The following is a 17537-nucleotide window of genomic DNA, read 5'->3' on the forward strand; positions in this document are numbered from 1 at the left end:
GCTTGGCACGGGTATGCCATCGCACTTTACCACAACGTTGGGACTCTGGCCATTGGATCCTGCAAAGACAAGGAGCTGACTCTTGGTGGCGTTGAGGATGAGACCACGGGAAGCTAGCCAGCGAGCTAGGTTAGAGACGGCTGTTGTGAGCTCAGAAGAAACGAGGTCAGCGCTGCGGCTGGTGGAAGTCAAGGCTATATCGTCTGCAAACTGGATTGACATAGTCGGGCAGGTAACAGTCGGTACGTCTCTATTGTATATTCTGAAGAGCAGCGGCCCCAGGACCGAACCCTGCGGAACACCGCAGGTGCATGTAACAACCCTGCCGAGTCCGGTACCAGTGCGCACTTGCTGTTGGCGACTTGACAGGTAATGTTTGAACCAAGTCAGTGCTCCTCCAGTAACGCCAATGTCAAAAAGGTCCTGGATAAGAATGCTGTGCTTGACTTTGTCGAAGGCTTTCGACATATCTAGAAGGCAGGTTGCCACAACTAGACCGTCATCTCGCCCAGTGTCGACTCTGTCAGTTAGTAGGGCAAGAGCATCTTCCGTAGAGTGCCCATGACGGAACGCAAATTGGGTCACTGGCAAGATGTTCATCCGTGCGACATGTTCCACCAACGATTTCTGCACGACCTTCTCAAGGATTTTGGACAGTATCGGTAGCAGTGATACCGGTCGGAAATTTTTGGGAACAGAGGGATCACCAGACTTGTGGAGCGAAACAACGTGAGCTAATTTGAACTGCTGTGGAACTTCGCCGCTGGATAATGATACATTAAACAATGTGGTAAGAGATGACGCTAATAATTATATCAGCACAATACTTGATTAGGAGACCCGGGATTCCATCACTTCCAGTAGCTTTGGCCGGGTTGACTTGCTGCAGCAAGCGCTCCAAAGCACCCACTGTGACGGGTGGAAAGGACACTAGGGAATGCTCTGCAGGGGGTCCCGCAGGCAGTAGTTTGGATGGCCGAGTGATGTCGGTGACGACAGTCTCAAAAGCAGACGTAATCGCCTCTATACCACACGATGGCTCCTGATGTGTCCGCTTTCGACCGGTAACGGAGTTAATGACGGACCATAGCTGACGGGGGTTTCCCGTGTTCTCCGCGCGCTTGTTTCGAAAGAACTCGTTCCGTTTACGCCTGTAGGCATTTGATGCAGCGGACCGGGCCTGTTTGAATGCTGAGTGGGCCTGCTGGCAAGCTTTGTCCGATAGCCAACGCTTGTGCAGCCTGTTCTTCCGCATAGTGAGCTGATACAGCTCTCTGTCCGACCACGGTGGTTCGCTTGGGCGTTTCCGGCTTTGCTTGCAAGTGAATGGAGCATCTTGCAACCTCTCCCGGCGCATTGCGATTGTGTGAACCCGTGCAGTCGTAACAAAATCATACGGTAAAATATCGCAAGGGACCGCCGGAGCAAAGTTGGACAGTGCCCAACTCTTGCGATCTGCCCCGGCGCCGATCCCGTACAATTTTGACCAAAAGTGGTTTGTGAACCGTTCGCGCCGGTGATCGCCGGCTGCCGGGAGCGAGACTTTGTCAAAATATCAAACCAATACTTGTCCTAAATTTTCCTTAATTAAAGCTACAGAGGAGGTCCGTTCGCCATTCTTGTAGTCGCTTCAAGCTGGCAAATAAGTCAGCATACCAGCCCGTCCTTCGCGGATGATCTGCTTGACCATTGTGCAACTTAAAAGACAAATACAATTGAAATAAATAAAAAATATGATGGATACATTGGCAAGTTCTTGTGACTTCACCAACGTTTGCAAGCATAATTTAAAAACAATCGCTTACTAGACTGCAGTAAAATGTGTAGAAGTATTTTCATGATAACCAGAAAAAAGGTAGCACCGAGTGGCCATCACCGAAAGACCTGGAACTACTGAAGAAACATAGAATTCAAGCTTCAATTGGCAAACCTGTCGTAGCATTTGGGCACATTCTGTACTACTTTGTAGTAGATTTGGTACTCGAACCGTATGCGCAACGGATCGGGAGCTGGCTCACCGCCCATGTCTTGCGGCGCCGATTTTGCTTATGTGAACCAACCCTAACGAATGCGTGTACTAGGTAACACTAAACTTGCAACTGAAAATGAACAAAGAAGAGAAAGAAAAAAGGAAGGACAAAGTGATAACAAATAACAGCAGTACATTACACCTAGAACATTTACGGCCAAGCTTGGCCACTTTACTTGAACAATTTCAACCCAATTATACTATCCTTCTGTACACACAAATTAGGCTTATACAGACGCTGAGATGGCTTCCAAAACTTTTAACTGTAGTCCATAACCATGACGACCACGGGCCACGACACAATACAGTGAAAGAAGAGTCGGAATACGAATTGCAACAATCAGGACTAGCCAACAGATGATTGTACACTGAAGACTTGCTACCACGAAACCTACGCACAACACTAACATTCTCACCGGCACTCTCACGATCACTACAATCGTCGCTCTCCGACTCATTCCTCCCTTCACCGTCCGTCCCATCACCCGCTTCCTCTCCGCGCTCTCTGTTATCCCGCCTGACTTGGTCCATTGAACGGGACTCGCCTCTCACCCTGCTGTTACGTCCCTCCTTGCGCCCTTGTCCGCTGAGTGCGTAGCTTCGGTTGTAGTTGGCTGTTGATTGAATTTATTTATAGTGGTGACTATAACAGACAATTGCCTAATAACAATAGACCCACTCGAGGGAAAGATGCAAAAAGATATGAATAATTAATATAATAGACTACCGGTATTGGATAGCGCAAGGTTGACAGGCCCGTCTTCCCCCCAGATGAAACAGATGAAACAAGATGAAACGAGATGAAACGAGATGAAACAAGATGAAACAAGATGAAACGCCAATGTACGGGCGCAGATGGGGCCGAGATGAAACGAAATGAAACAAGATGAAACAAGATGAAACAAGATGAAACAAGATGAAACCAAATGAAACTCGAAGTACGGGCGTAGATGGGCCGCGAATGAAACAAGATGAAACAAGATGAAACAATGTACGGGCGGAGATGGGCCGCGCGCAGTGCACCCGGCGTGACGTGCACGAGCGAAAAGAACTGAATTAATCCAATCATTGAAATAATTTTGTTTGCAGAGGCAATTCGCGCAAGGGAGGTATAGGAATTTGATGGCTTGCGAGTGACAGCACGAGCCGAATTTATTGCCCGTGGAAGTACCCACGATAGGAATACACTGTTGGGAACATGGTGGCGCCGCTGACGGTACCTATGTAAGTGGAATTACTTTATTGGAAGTACCCATGACGGGGAAAATAGTCTCTCTAGTATTGTCGGTGAATGGTGATGGTGGTGGTGGCGATGGCTACTTTCCTCTGCTCAGAGAGAACCCCTGCATGTCCTTCGTCGTGATGCGAAAGAGCAGTGGATGCAGGTAAAGGCCGTGTCAGAGAATTTCGCCTAGTGCTGTGGCCAGGGTGAAAATAAATTAGGGCTGAAACGATCATTCAATAACTCCAAGCGATCAACCAATCTCTTTAGCGATGAATATCATTGTAACATAGAAAAATGTGGGCACAAGTTATGCAATCGAGTCCACCACCTAAACCAGATTTCGAATAGTCAGACGTGCACAATCTAGCACAAAACTGACAAGGAGTATGAGTACTGAGACATTGAGATCAATTATAATTGTTGGTTCATAATTATAGATTCTTTCCGGCTGTAGTCGTGCACCTCGAACACAAGACTATGAAGAAATTCCATGATGCCTTTGCTACATTAGCTGTGGCCACCAGTCAAACACTCTAAATATACCCAGGCTACCGCTCAGTGTTTGGTATTCTGTAAACATTTCAGGCAATTGTGTCGACACCTGTAGACATCTGACTGGTCTAAAGCCTAGTTCACATTCGACGTAACACTGACGGTACAGGACGTAAGGGCCTGTCAGGACGGCTGGGGTGAGCTGTAAGTATATGTTATCGCATGGTTGCAAGGGCCTTATGGCATATTATTGCCCCGAGAGGTTAGCCCGAGGGCTAACCTCGAGGGGCAATAATATGCCATAAGGCCCGCAGCAACCATGCGATAACAAATTTATCACATGGCCCACAGAGCAGACCATTGGGCCGCTGTTGAAATTAGCCCAAATGCCAACACATTATGACCACAATGTATATTGATGTGCTATCATTATCAAAACAGGAAAAATGAAGATATTTCTCCTACACCCTAACAAAAAGTCTGCTGCAGGCCATCAGAGAGTATACAGTACTGAAAGACGGAGACAGAAAAAAAGTGCCGGCACCGCATCGTCATAGCAATAGACATGGCAACGACAATAAAATACAGCAGAATCATAATTTCAGTTGAATAATTAAATTAAGAGTGCTACCACAAAGAGTTTCTTCATGTTTACATGTGTATCAGGAAGTTGTCAAATACAGTACTGCAACAAGTGCAAGTATTTGACGACTCCCTGGTGTGTAATTCTGAGGACAATTTTTCTTCTTTTTTTCAGCTCCAGATAGCTGTATTTTTCATTGAAAAACATTCCTGAATTGTTGTGTTTGTTGTTCAAGCAAAGGTGAAGGCAGAGGACAGATGAGCCTGGTAAGAGTTTTGCGTGGCACATGAAGACCACACACAGGCAGTGACTTTGCGAGGATTTGAAAACGCACGACGCTGAGTTGAATTTGTGTTATTTCAAACAATTGTTTGCGATCACAGTACCACTTCGAGCAGAACTGAATCTTATCCACAAGCTTACCGACGGTCAGGCTGCCAACATGACTGAACAAATGATCCCTGCAAGCACCACACGGCAGACGTCCGAGGCCATGTCCATTGCCGGGATGTCCATCTCCAAAAAGAATTCCATCTTCGTCTCAATGCTACACTGCGACTCGTCGTAGAGTCGTACAGTCTACAGAGACGTCGTAGTCACGCGATCACTGAAATAAACTATTTTTTTGCGGGCAAATAAACTATTTTTTTGCGGGCAATATCGCATATTATTGCCCGCGGCGCGAAAGGTGCTGATTCGCTGGAGTACGGGAAACAATCACGTGCCATGTGATAAAATCTTTTACGATTCGTACGACACGACATGCTGCAGTCGTTGCGATGTTCTCCAGCGAACGGCGCGAGTCATAAGGCACAGTCCGTGACGGGGTGACTTTCGGACCTAATTTCTTGTTTTTCGGGACTTCTTTTCAATTATTTCTCCTTGAATGAAGCGAAATCAAATTCACAATACCAGTTTTTCATGGAGACAAAAAAGTAGCCCTGAAAGTTGTGCCATTCGAATAGTAGCCCTAGGAAATGATAAAACAGTTCATCTGTCATTCTCCTAAACTATCCCTAAATACCATAAGTGACATGAGATCTTATCTTGCTAAAATTCAACTCAAGTCGTGTTAGCCATTCTGCGAGTTATCATGGGAAGCGCAGTGTTCGAAATCCTAAAAATTTCCCAGTACGAATCGGGAGTGGATGGCGCACGACGCCGCCTCCTGTTCTCACTCAAAATGCAGCCGTTTTGTACGCTTGCGTCTCCGTCTATGCCCGTCTACGGTATGAAAAGTTGAACTGATCCAACACTTCCCGTCGCTTCCCGATCCGTACGGTAGTATGGTTGCGTTCCCGTTCCTGGTGTTCACATTGGACGCCGTCAGACCGTCCTGTCGCTTCCCATCGATCCTTACGCCGCGTCCCGTCGAATTTGAACTAGGCTTTATCAATATGAACTAGAGGAGTTCATGTTGTTGTTTCTAGAACGAAGAATCAGGCTTGTCGTCACCCTTTGGCTCGAAGCTCTTATCACCAACTTCCGCAACGAATCAATCGAAAAGATACCGTCTTGACTCCCAATCTCTTTCATAGCCACGCATCAATATTACTGCGCTTGAAAGTACACGATTGCACTCGTATCCACAATTGGATGGAGTGCAAGGGCTAGAATACTGCCACTGGTATGCATGCATGAAAAATCGTTTGCATTCGCTTTGAACACTAACGATTATCGATTGCGCTCTTAAAACGATCGGTTTGCGAGTTATCTGTATACTTGTTTCAGCCCTAAATGCATTGCCCTCGTAGAGGACAGGGATGAGCAGTGATATGAGCAGGGATGTGAGTACTGATGTGCCTTTCGTCATCATATTTTACAGAGAAGACGTCTGCCCCCAATAATAAAATTAATGTAGTAATGATAATGTGTTGCCCTTTCATCTTCTCAGGAGCCCTATGCCTTTGCCTCTTCTCCCCTGGACTGAATGGACTGGACGCTCTGTCCAGTAGTGTCCAGTAAATGATTTGTAGTGTAAGTTAGGGTGCACTCTCTCTTGAGGATTTGCCCACCTTGATGATTGTGCTCTTCGTGTTATTAGAAAATGTCTCTACCTGCCAGGATGGTATAAGAGCACGAACTGAATCACCTGTTGGTGCAGAAGGCTTGGAGGACTGCTTTTGAAACAGTTGTTCAAATTTCCTGCACCTCTTCGTAGCCGTTGTCTGATTGCTGCATTCTGGGGAGACTGAATTTAAGGTTAGTGAAGCTGCACAGTCCCCGTGGAAATGTTTATGCTGCAACTATTTACTGCTGACATGTATTTATGTATTTCAGGAATCTCCAGAGGGTGAAGGCTTGCTGCAAGCTCCGTCCCTTCAATGTCGTGATACATCCGTAGATCAGTCGTGTGCCTGTCCTGTGCTTTTATGAGCATGCTCCTTTGCACATGCCTTTGTCCTGTGCATGCGTGGGCGCGCGCGCGCGCGCGTGTGTTTGTGTGTGTGTGTGTGTGTGTGTGTGTGTACGCCAACGACACCGTCCGTGCACATGTGCATGGACGTGAGTTTGTGCGTTTGCCTTTGTTATATGCATACAGTATTATCAATTTATCATGCCTATACAAGCCTTGCCAGTGTCTCGATAGGAGAAGCAGATACATGATTACACCACTTGGGTTTTGACCTTCTTTGGCCGGGGCGAATGTCGAAGGAAAGACTCCCTCTGGGCCAAGGTGTTGGCGACAGTTGAGAGTTGTCCTCTATTTTGCAGCGGGGGACAGCATGGCATATTTGGTGCCGGAAAGAGTGCAGTTGCACTTTTCATGTTACTGTAAAATTTGCTAGGTCAATCCCTTGAAGCTGGAGACTGCTGATACTGCTGCTCAAACGGCTGCTGCTGTTACTCTCTGCTGCTACCATGGTCGTTGCTTTGTATCAATGGCGAAAATTCTCAGATGAGCTTTGGGTCCGGGCACTAGAACCCTGCTGCTGCCTCTGCAGCAGTTGTAGAAAGTTTTATAATACCAGTGTCGATGGTGAACTTCTGCTCTTTTTTTTATCCCAGACACTTTGTGCTCAAGAGACTGTTAGGTCTTTGTGGTGTTGTCGTTGCTGTTTGGTTATACTAGTTGGCGTCTGTTTGGAAATATATTGTGCTTTTCTGTGTGTTCATGTGAACGTAGAAGCCCTCACCGAAACCAACACTACGTTGCTGTGTTGTTTTCTTCCAAGGTCGGGCACAGTAAAGGAGACGACTCTATGAGTATATTCGCAGATGAACTTTGGGTTAATAGAATGCAGGTGCTGCTGCTCTTGTGCCAGGCTGTTGGTGTCAATGATGGGGTGGATCATGCTTTCTCTTTATATACCTTTTGTATATTTGTGTGTAATTAGGAGCACATACCAACACGTAATCTTTCTAAAGCCTAGTTCTCTTTCGACGCAACGCTGACGGTACGGGACGTAAGGGCCTGTGACGGCTGGGGTGAGCTGTAAAATCTTGTACAATTCGTACGACACGACATGCTCCAGTCTTTGCGATGTTCAACAGCGAATGGTGCGAGTCATAAGGCACAGTCCGTGACGGGGTGACCGTCCCGGCGTTTCCCGTCGATCCTTATGTCGCGTCCCGTTGCGCCCCGTCGAATGTGAACTGGGCTTAACAATGGCATGGAGACAGTTTCAATTGCAGTTTAATGTTACTGCACTGCACTGCAGGTATCAAGGCACTACCCAGAGGGAGGATGTTGGCCTTCTCCTGATGGGAAAATGTCTTCTTTCTCATGGCGTGGCCAGGACTGCACTGACCCTACCATCCACTCTACCTCTCCGGAAAGGGACTTGACAACCAGTCAAGATGGATGTGCAGAGATATACCAGCGGTAAGTCACATGCTTAGGATATCCACTTGATGAAGGAAGGACAGGTGCTCAACTACTACACCAAAATGTGAGCATAAGGAGATGGGCTGATGGGTCATGGGTGGGTGACAGGTCTTTGCCCGGTTGCTGGAGTATAACAACCTGGGTCTTTGATTGGTTTAGAACAGGTCTTTGCCCGGTTGCTGGAGTATAACAACCTGGGTCTTTGATTGGTTTAGAAGCGGTCCGCTCTATTTGGGGTGCCATCCTCAATTAGACGGGCAGTGAAGATCTTGCAGGATCAATCGCACATGTAGAATATGGACATGTGGATGCGGGCAGCAGATCTGTAATTTCCAGTATCAAAGTTCAGTTGTATTTGCTTTTCTTTATTTTCTATTTGTGATGTTGTTCACTGCAGCTTCTAGCATTAACTGCCAATTTGCACTGACGCAGCAAGACTCCCAACAGTCAAGTATGTTTCATTGCATGCACTAGGATTACAGTAGAATGCCGATTATCCGAATGTCAACTGTCCAAACGGTCAATTATCCGAAATTCCTGTTTGCACTGAATTCAATTCAATAAGTCGACTTATACCGGTAAAATATGGTAACAGCGGGACTGTAGGGTGTGGCATTTCCATGATACAGTGGAAAATTTCACGATTTTTGGTGCAAACATAGCTCGGACGCTGCTCGATTGGATATACAATGCAGGTTCTTGGAACCACGGACACGACTCTTCGATTCAAGGATCACAACACTTCGGGATCTGAACGTTTTAGGTCCGGGAGCTGTTCGCGGTTTTGTCGCTTGTCACGGTTGTGGACTCATCGTTGTAGCATAAATGAGGCTGGACTATTCCAAGCGGAAAACTAAAATATTTCTTTCTCAAAGCACAATCACTGGCCCGGAGGAGCACACCTTCTCTAACTACATACCGGGTGCAGTACATGACACGTCCGTGTATTGACTAGTCTCTTGTACATTTAGATCTACCACACGACTCGCGTAGCGCTAGCACAGCAGTGCGGGTGTAGTCATGTACTACTACTACTACTACAGTACTGCCGGGCGCCGAAGAACGGCCAGGCTATAATTTCGCTATTTTTTAAGAACGGTCTAAGTAGAAACGTAATGTACAATATGAATATGATGTACACTCAGACGTATAACTCTGCATAAATGTACATGTAAGACTGTACCATCGAATATGAACGAAACTGCTGTGTTCGCCAAAAATAAGAACGGGCTAGGCTAGAACCCTGACCCCGTTCTTCGGTGCGCGGCAGTACTGTAGTGTAGTGTTCCGTATGTTTGTTGACTATGGCATGCACGCAGAAGCCAGCGGATGTAAAAAGTCCAACTCGGAAACGGCTAAAAACGGGGTATCCTCAAATTTTGCCGAGCTGAAAATCACAGGGTACGTAGGGCTTGTAACAGTGAGTCGAATGCTCTTGGTCCGAAGAAGCTGCGACAGATGGTTCTCAAATCGAACGCGTTTCGAATATTGGCCATTTTGCACACAAATAGATGGTGTGGCTACCTGGCTGCACACTGTGACCTTATCACCTGGATCAGGTAGACTGCGTGCTCGCTTTCGCTCATTTTCGATTGGGCGTATCTGACGAACCATGGACCGCAGCCTCCTCGGAAAAGAACATTCGACTCAGCGCCCCAAACTCTACGGGTCCTGAAATTAAAAAAATTCAGCAGACTTCCCCTCTAATACGTAAGGCAGTACTCATTACAGTCCTTGATTAGAAGTTGACATATTCTTGTACGAATCCGGTGGCAGCCACAACAATGTCTTTTGTGAAAAATGTATGCAAGCCTTTTAAAAAGCATCTCCCACCAGGCATTCGATCGCATTTTTCATGGCGTGGAGATTTGTTACGGCGTGAACCGATGCTTGGCGTGTAGAATTTGCTTTTTGATGTGTTCTTTGGAAGATGCAGTCTTAAAAATGGTGTGGATGTCTTTGTTTCTGTCCTTCTGCTGTCCTCGTAGAAAGAATAATATAGACGTGCAGAAAATGTAGGAGAGCGATGACATCAGAAGGACACTCTCAGGTTCAGGGTACCTGTACTGCCCCAATAAATTGGGTCAGATCCCAAAACAAGGTTGGCCGAAGCAAAAAAAATAGAAGAGCCTGCCTTGAATTGAATATGAGGAAGAAGAAGAAGACAAAGAAAGAAAAAGAGTAGGAAATTGCTTGTGTAAACTTTATTTCCTCTGTCTAGGCTGCCATCGCATTATAGCAGCCAACAGTGTGTGTGTGTGTGTGTGTGTGTGTGTGTGTGTGTGCGTGTGCGTGTGCGTGTGTGTGTGCGTGCGTATGTGTGCATATGTGTGCATATGTGTGTGTGTGTGTTTGCGTCTGTGTGCACACGCTTGTGTGTGTGTGTGTGTGTTTGCATGTGTGTATATTCTGCTAATCTTGACTTAAATTTCCGCATCTGGGCATATTGTGTTCTGCATGTGAATTTATCTTCATTAACTTGTGCACTACGTTCCTTTCTTCACGTTACGGCACTTTAGTATCGTTTTACTTGAACATCATACTCTCGCCTAACTTTGTTTCACCAACAAAGGTTTATTCTCCAAAGTATTTCTAATTGATTGTGTATGAGTTTCATACTACTGTCAGGGGCGTCGGAAGGTATTTTAGTGTGGTACGGTCAGCCATCTGAAGTACAATTGACTCGTGGGGGAGTGGTGGCTGAGCCGAAAATTTTTGAATTTTAGATCCCCAGTGTATTTTGTTGACTCACGGGTATCTGGGGCAAAAAGTGGTACGGTCAATACCGTAGTGACCGTACCGTGTGCGACGCCCCTGACTGTTGGAATCCACTAGCTGTGTTTCCTTGAGGGGCGTATCCTTACCTGGGATGTGTTTTCTCATTCCCGGCAGCAGAAAGAGCTCTACAATATGTATATAATTTAAGAATAGAATTTGATGTACAGGAGAGTGCCAATTATCCCCACCCCTCGGTACGCGGGCTGTCTCCAGAGGGTTCAGATGAGAAGAATGTTCGGATAAGAGAGCAGTCACACATCTATCTAAATCATGCATATTCCAGCATGTTTTCATCATTTTCGTTCTCTTCAGCAGTGAAACAGGAACTAGGTGCACTCATGCTCCTCTAAATTAATGACACTATTATTACACATTTTGACTCAAACCTGTTTTAATACATCTTGTGAATCGCTTCAATGGTGCCCCGAGCGACGAAAATCACTAACTTTGAAACTCATCTTCTACCCCTCAATTAAATGCAAGCAATTATTTTGGATAATTAATCATTTGGATAGTTGACATTAGGATAATCGGCACATTGTGTGTGATGGGGGGGGGGAAGAGGAGGAGGCTGCGAGAGGCCGTGGTGGACGTGTACCGGCTTGTGCACAGCCTGGAAATAGCCTCACTTTAGATGTATGCACATTCAAACGGTGGATGCTTCCCGCCATCCTTTTCCCCCTCTTTTTCCTTTTCCCGCCATTCTTTACCCCCTCTTTTTCAATTTCCCGCTCTTCTTTTCCCCCTCTTTTTCCCCCTTTTTCTCCCCTTTTCCCCCTTTTCTGCGAGAAGATTAGCCCCCTCCTTGCGCAAAGCAAGCAACACATTCAGCACCAACAGGCCTGTCAGTGCCAGTGTCTCAAGTAAAAGCGCAATCACCTCACTTTCATCGTCTGTAGGTGCACCCACAAGCTCCAGCTCTACTCCACCAGTCAGTGTGAGTGCAGGGAGCAGTCACCACTCCAGTTCTAGTACCAGTAATAGCCATAGCATCAGTTCCCGCACCAGTAGCAGTGCGCCAGCAGCAGCAGCAGGCCCCACAGTGCCACTGAGTCTGGCCAGCAACACCAGCGCACCTGTAGCTGTACAAGCAACCAATAGCAATGTACTGCCCAGGCAATCAGCCCCTGTTCACTCCAGCAGGGTACACACAGCAGTCATGAGTGGAAGTAGCCAGAGACCAGCCCATACATTACACCAGTCTGTGGCCGCCGTCCCATTTGTACCTCGAGCCAGTTTCAGGCCTACACAGAGTGTGGCACATGGCCATGGCGGCAGCTACAATGGTCTACCAGTACCAACTCCATCGAGGCCATCTAGTTTTGCTGCACCACCAGCTGGAGCCACAGACGTCTTCAGCAAAATGAGAAGCATTTCAATACCCGTGTTTGATGGTGATAAGCGTGCCTATGAGTTATGGAAGGCCACGTTCCTGGCGTGCGTGGACAGTGCGCCAATCAGCCCAACCCTGAAGCTGTTGCAGCTACGACAGTATGTAGCGGGAGAGGCGCTAAGATGCATCGAGCGGCTAGGGTACGCCCCGGACTCATACCACAAGGCAATGGAACGCCTGGAACGGAAATTCGGAGGTACGCGGCGCCAAGTGATGGTGTACTTAGATGAACTGGAACGATTCAAGCCATTGCACGGAGATCGAGTCAACGCACAAGATCTGGAACAGTTCTCAGATTTGTTGGAAGTAGCCGTGACCAACTTGAAAGCAGCGGGTCGCCAATCGGAGCTAGAGGTGGGCACTCTGTACGCGCGAATCCAGCAGAAGCTGCCAGAAGACCTGCTGACAAGATACCATAGGTGGCTCTATGAGCATCAGCGCCCAGAAGGGGTGGAGGCGTTGCTCGAGTGGGTCAATCTCGAGGCCGACTTTCACATTACCGCCAATGAAGCCATCGCAGGCCTAGCACCTGGTCGCCATAGACATGGCCGAGAGCGCCCAGCAGCCCGAGGCCACTCATTCCATGCAGCAGAGTCACCCAATCCGACAGCGTGTCCAGTATGCTCCCAGGACCATCAAGTGTGGACATGCAAAGAGTTCAAGGAAATGGATGTGGACAAGCGTTGGAAAGTGGCAAAAACACATCGGCTCTGCTATCGCTGTCTGGGCAAGGGCCACCGAGGTGCTGACTGCCAGCGGAAGAGAAAGTGTGGCGTAGACAAGTGCAGCGATACCCACAACTATCTGCTTCACAGGGCAGTAGCCATTGACACGTCTAGAGCCAGCAATGGCACGGAAAGGGGTCGTACCAGTGAGACAGCCAGAACCACAACCACTGCTAACATCGGAGCAGGCGCCAGACCGTTGTCACTGAGAACCTTGCCGGTCGTTTTACGAAACGGTGACCGCAACCTCAGGGTGAATGCGCTGTTGGATGATGGGAGCACCCAAAGTTATGTGAACACAGAGGTAGCGGACCAGCTCAACTTGCAGGGACCCATGAAACGGGTTTCGATCAGCACCCTCAACGGAGCAGTGGAGTCTTTCGAGTCGATGCCAGTGGATCTGCTGGTAGAGAGTGTAGATGGCAAGTTCATCAGTCCGTTCTCAGCCATCACAACTAGTCACGTCACAGGCACACTGAAACCGTACGATTGGACCGTCGAGTCAAGTCAGTACCATCATCTGCTGGACATACCCTTCGAACAGCCAGCAACTCGCCAGATTGATATGCTGATTGGCCTGGATCATGCCGAGCTTCACTACTCTCTGGAGGAGGTGAGGGGTGATCAGGGAGAACCGGTGGCGAGGAGAACCGCGCTAGGTTGGACCTGTGTTGGACCTGTGAGTGGAAGCTCAGATCATCACCGCACTCACTTCAGCAGAGTCGATGACGGTAATCTGGAGATGCTGGTCCGGCGTATGTGGGAGGTGGAAGAGCCTCGCCGACAGAGCCCGCTTGCAGCAAATGACCGACAAACTCTTGCAGATGCAGAGGCAGCAACAAAGTACTGCAACGGCAGGTACACCGTCAAGCTGCCTTGGAAGAGAAGCCCGCCAGAGGAGAACGGTAGCTACGAGATGGCACTGAAGAGACTGCGCTCGACGGAGAAACGTCTCCACAAGGAACCAGAAGTAGCAAAGGAGTACTGCCGTGTACTGCAGCATCATGTGAACGCTGGATACGTGACTGCAGTAAAGCTCGAGTCAACAGGTGGTTGGTACCTCCCGCACTTTCCAGTCACCAGACCAGATGCAACAACAACTAAAGTGAGGGTGGTCTTTGACGCATCAGCCAAATGCAAAGGAGCAAGCCTGAACGACTACCTCCACCCAGGACCGAAGCTGCAGAGAGAGCTACCGCACATATTGCTGCGATTCAGGGCAAAGCCAGTTGCTATCGTGGCCGATGTAGCAGAGATGTACCTCCAGATCGAGCTGTCTGAAGATGATCAGAAATTTCATCGTTTTCTGTGGCGGGACTTGGATGCGTCAAAGGAGCCAGTCGCCTACCAGTACCAACGGGTGGTGTTTGGCGTGAATTCGTCCCCATTCCTAGCACAAATGGTGTCTCAGAAACATGCTGAGCAGCTAAAAGAAGATTTCCCACGTGCTGCAGAAGCGGTGTTGAAGTCGACTTTTATGGATGACACTATGGATTGAATTGCCCTAACAGTACAACAGTCGTCCAGTTTTGCAGCCATTTATGTTTCTGTACAGCTAGCTTATAGCTCGTTACGTTTCGTTTTCTTTTCTGATAGTTCAGTTTAGTTGTATCAACGTTGATACTTACCGGTAGTTGTATCAAGGAGGGTGGAATGAGTAGACGGTGAACCTCTTTCAGTAGTCTATGTATGGTGTTATGGCAAACCACTGCCGCTAGCCTTTGGGTGTCATTACGTTCATGGTAACTCCAATGCATTCCCGGAATCAACGTGCCCTTCTTTGGTGTCAGTTATGCTGTGTGCACGCGTAGAGGTGATACATTTATTGTTCCTGTGTGGACCAGTCTAATCATAATTATTCCTGGCTGTTCTTTTGTGCTATTCATGCTATTCATGATGCATGTAGTAGTAGTAGGGCATCGTGTTGTGTTGTTATGCATGTCTCATGTGCCGTTTCCCGCGCGCGCGCGCGCGCGAAACGGACTTCGCGGCTTGTAGTTTCTGTGCATAATTAGTTGAGTCGGCGTCTTGTTGTTTGGACTGGAGACTACACCGAGTTGTGTTCTTTTCGTTGTTTCAGTAAGTTACACCTTGCAGTTATTCCTCTCGTGTAGTTCAGTTGCTTTACTAGTGTCTCATCCTAAGTAAAGATTATTCGTTATTATTTCTGTGAGTCAGATCCCTCTCTCGTCTAGTGACACTACAGCGGCCTTCCAAACAGCGCCACGTCAGATACAGTAATTTCTTGCAATACATGGATGCCAAACTATCTAGACCAAGTCTCGCAAATAAAGGGCTTGATGGGCTACAAAAACCAGTATCGTACACTGAACGCAAAGCTCGCTTTAGCATTCGTTCAAGCCTATCTAACTGGGTTGAGGAAAGGCCAGCAGAAAAACAATTTGATGCATATAGAAAATCTGGCAACACTAGGCACTTTACAAAGGTTTCTCGGCAAGTCAGCGGAATATTGTGTCGATTTCGGAACAGAATACCAATTTTACTGGCAAGTTTGGTGACCATAGAATCAACTTGAGTCCTCCAAGAAAGATCCTGGTCCAAATGTATTTCAAGGTACTTTGCACATGTCACTTGCTTGAGCTGCACTCCATGACAGTAGACTGCAAATTTGTGGTCAGTAATATGTGGCGTAGACAGGAAGAGCACTTGTGTCTTCCGGGCATTTAGAATTAAATTGCGGTTTGACAGCCAGGTACTAATGGCTGAGACAGCTGCAGACAGGGAGTTGCTAAGCGCATTCTTCTGCGTACCGCAAACATACAATAGAATATCGTCAGCAAATTGAATAACTTTCACACAAAACTCGGAGATAATGGACTGGATCGAACGAACATAGAGTACAAAAAGCAGCGGACCAAGAACAGAGCCCTGGGGAACGCCACACATGCAGGGGAAAGGAGGGCTATAGTTCTCAGCAATGTGCACTATTTGGCGACGATTGGACAAATAGTCGGCAAACCAAACTAATGCTGAACCAGATATGCCAAGCTCAAACAAATCATTAATGAGCACTTGGTGCCTGACCTTGTCAAATGCTTTGGACATATCCACGAGCACAGCACCAGTAATTTGTCCGGCATCGCGAGCGCGAACAAACGTGTCCGTGACGAAAACTAGAGCGTCTTCCGTTGAATGTTGACATCTAAAGCCAAACTGACAGGGAGGGTACAAATTCTCCTTGTCCAGAAATGAGGATAGTTGTCTATGGACAATTCGTTCTAACAGCTTCGACATAATGAACGTCTTGGTCTTTCAATAGTGGGCTTGGATGGTGGATTAGTTGTGGTTGCTGTAGATTGCATTGTTGGTGGTGGTGTGGGAGCTGCTGATACGCAAGGTGGGTCTTTTTGAGTTGGCAATTGTAGTGTTATTGCCATTGTCGATGTTGCTCGCGGTCTGTCACTGGCAAGCTCCACCGCCGCAAGAGCCGACGGCGGAGGATCAGGAGGAGGCAGTGGGACCGGGACCGCAAGCGGCACCACCCCAGCCAAAGCCGCCGGGGGCACTGACGAAGGAACCACCGACGGCAGGAGCAAAGGCGGCGACACAACCCGATGAGCCACCACGCCCACCCTCCTCCACCACCGCCACCAGCAGCGGCGGAGCAAGCACAGTCTGTGAACCAGGATCCACAAGTTGTGTAGGGGACTCCTGTGCTCCTGTTCCAAGGCAAACATAAATAGACGGGACAACGAGCAAGACCAAACACAGGAGCCTTAGTAGTTTGTTCGACTTTCAACAACTTCTGCAACAAAAGCTCAGGGTACCCGTTCTTAACGAAAACTGACCGGAGAAAGTCAATAATATTTATTAGGCCATGTGAAATATATTGATTGTTTATCGTCAGATTTTCCTGAGAAATCGGGGCGGACGGGAGGTATTTTATTTTATTTTTTATTTTGCATGTATGGCTGTATGGTAGGTGCTCGCAACCTCTAGACATGCCTCTTTCTTCAATTATCTTTTTTTGGAGCCATTTTGCACAGATTGAGATAAATCCATGTGATGCAGATGAATCGTCAGCCGCGAATAACATCTTGCAAGATCATTTTGATGCAAATTGATGCAAATAGGGAAAAGTGAAACAACCAACGTAGGACAACAAAGAGAATCAGGCAGCTGGTAATTTCTTTCACTTTTCAAGCCTATAGCACCTACACTGTACATGTATGATTCAATCTGCGGACTTCGCCTTCCAAGATCTACAGCCACGCTCATTAGAGGCCGTATAGGCACAGATCGCAGTACATACAGTACATTTACTGGAATTAAAAAATATAATAATTCGGCCGGGAGGGCGCAAAATCGGGGCGGGCACGGACGATAAACAATCATTTTTTTTACTTGACCAATAATAACTAAATATTGCGACAGAGCTTTCGGCCATATTTTCAATTCATTGCATTCCCAACTCATCACAACCACGCGCTCTTCAGCCGAACCATACAGACACCAGCAAGGA

At 47.5% G+C, this 17537-nt stretch overlaps 1 protein-coding gene and 1 long non-coding RNA gene across 2 annotated transcripts; both read left to right on the forward strand.

Moving 5' to 3' along the window:
* The first annotated feature begins 7747 nt into the window (after nucleotides 1-7747).
* On the forward strand, nucleotides 7748-10249 carry LOC135821332 (uncharacterized). Its single transcript, XR_010554332.1, has 3 exons — nucleotides 7748-8155; nucleotides 8556-8609; nucleotides 10147-10249. It is a non-coding gene; the product is annotated as an uncharacterized LOC135821332 (long non-coding RNA).
* A 1846-nt stretch (nucleotides 10250-12095) lies between these two features.
* Nucleotides 12096-14552, forward strand: LOC135821835 (uncharacterized). Its single transcript, XM_065334833.1, has one exon. It carries the CDS (start codon nucleotides 12096-12098, stop codon nucleotides 14550-14552), a length of 2457 nt encoding a protein of 818 aa, XP_065190905.1.
* Nucleotides 14553-17537: the final 2985 nt, after the last annotated feature.

Source organism: Sycon ciliatum, chromosome 7 (assembly GCF_964019385.1).
Source record: "Sycon ciliatum chromosome 7, ocSycCili1.1, whole genome shotgun sequence".
NCBI lineage: Eukaryota > Metazoa > Porifera > Calcarea > Leucosolenida > Sycettidae > Sycon > Sycon ciliatum.

What these genes read in the sequence shown, in the direction of transcription:
- LOC135821835 (XM_065334833.1), top strand. Translation starts at nt 12,096, where the DNA reads ATGAGTGGAAGTAGCCAGAGACCAGCCCATACATTACACCAGTCTGTG.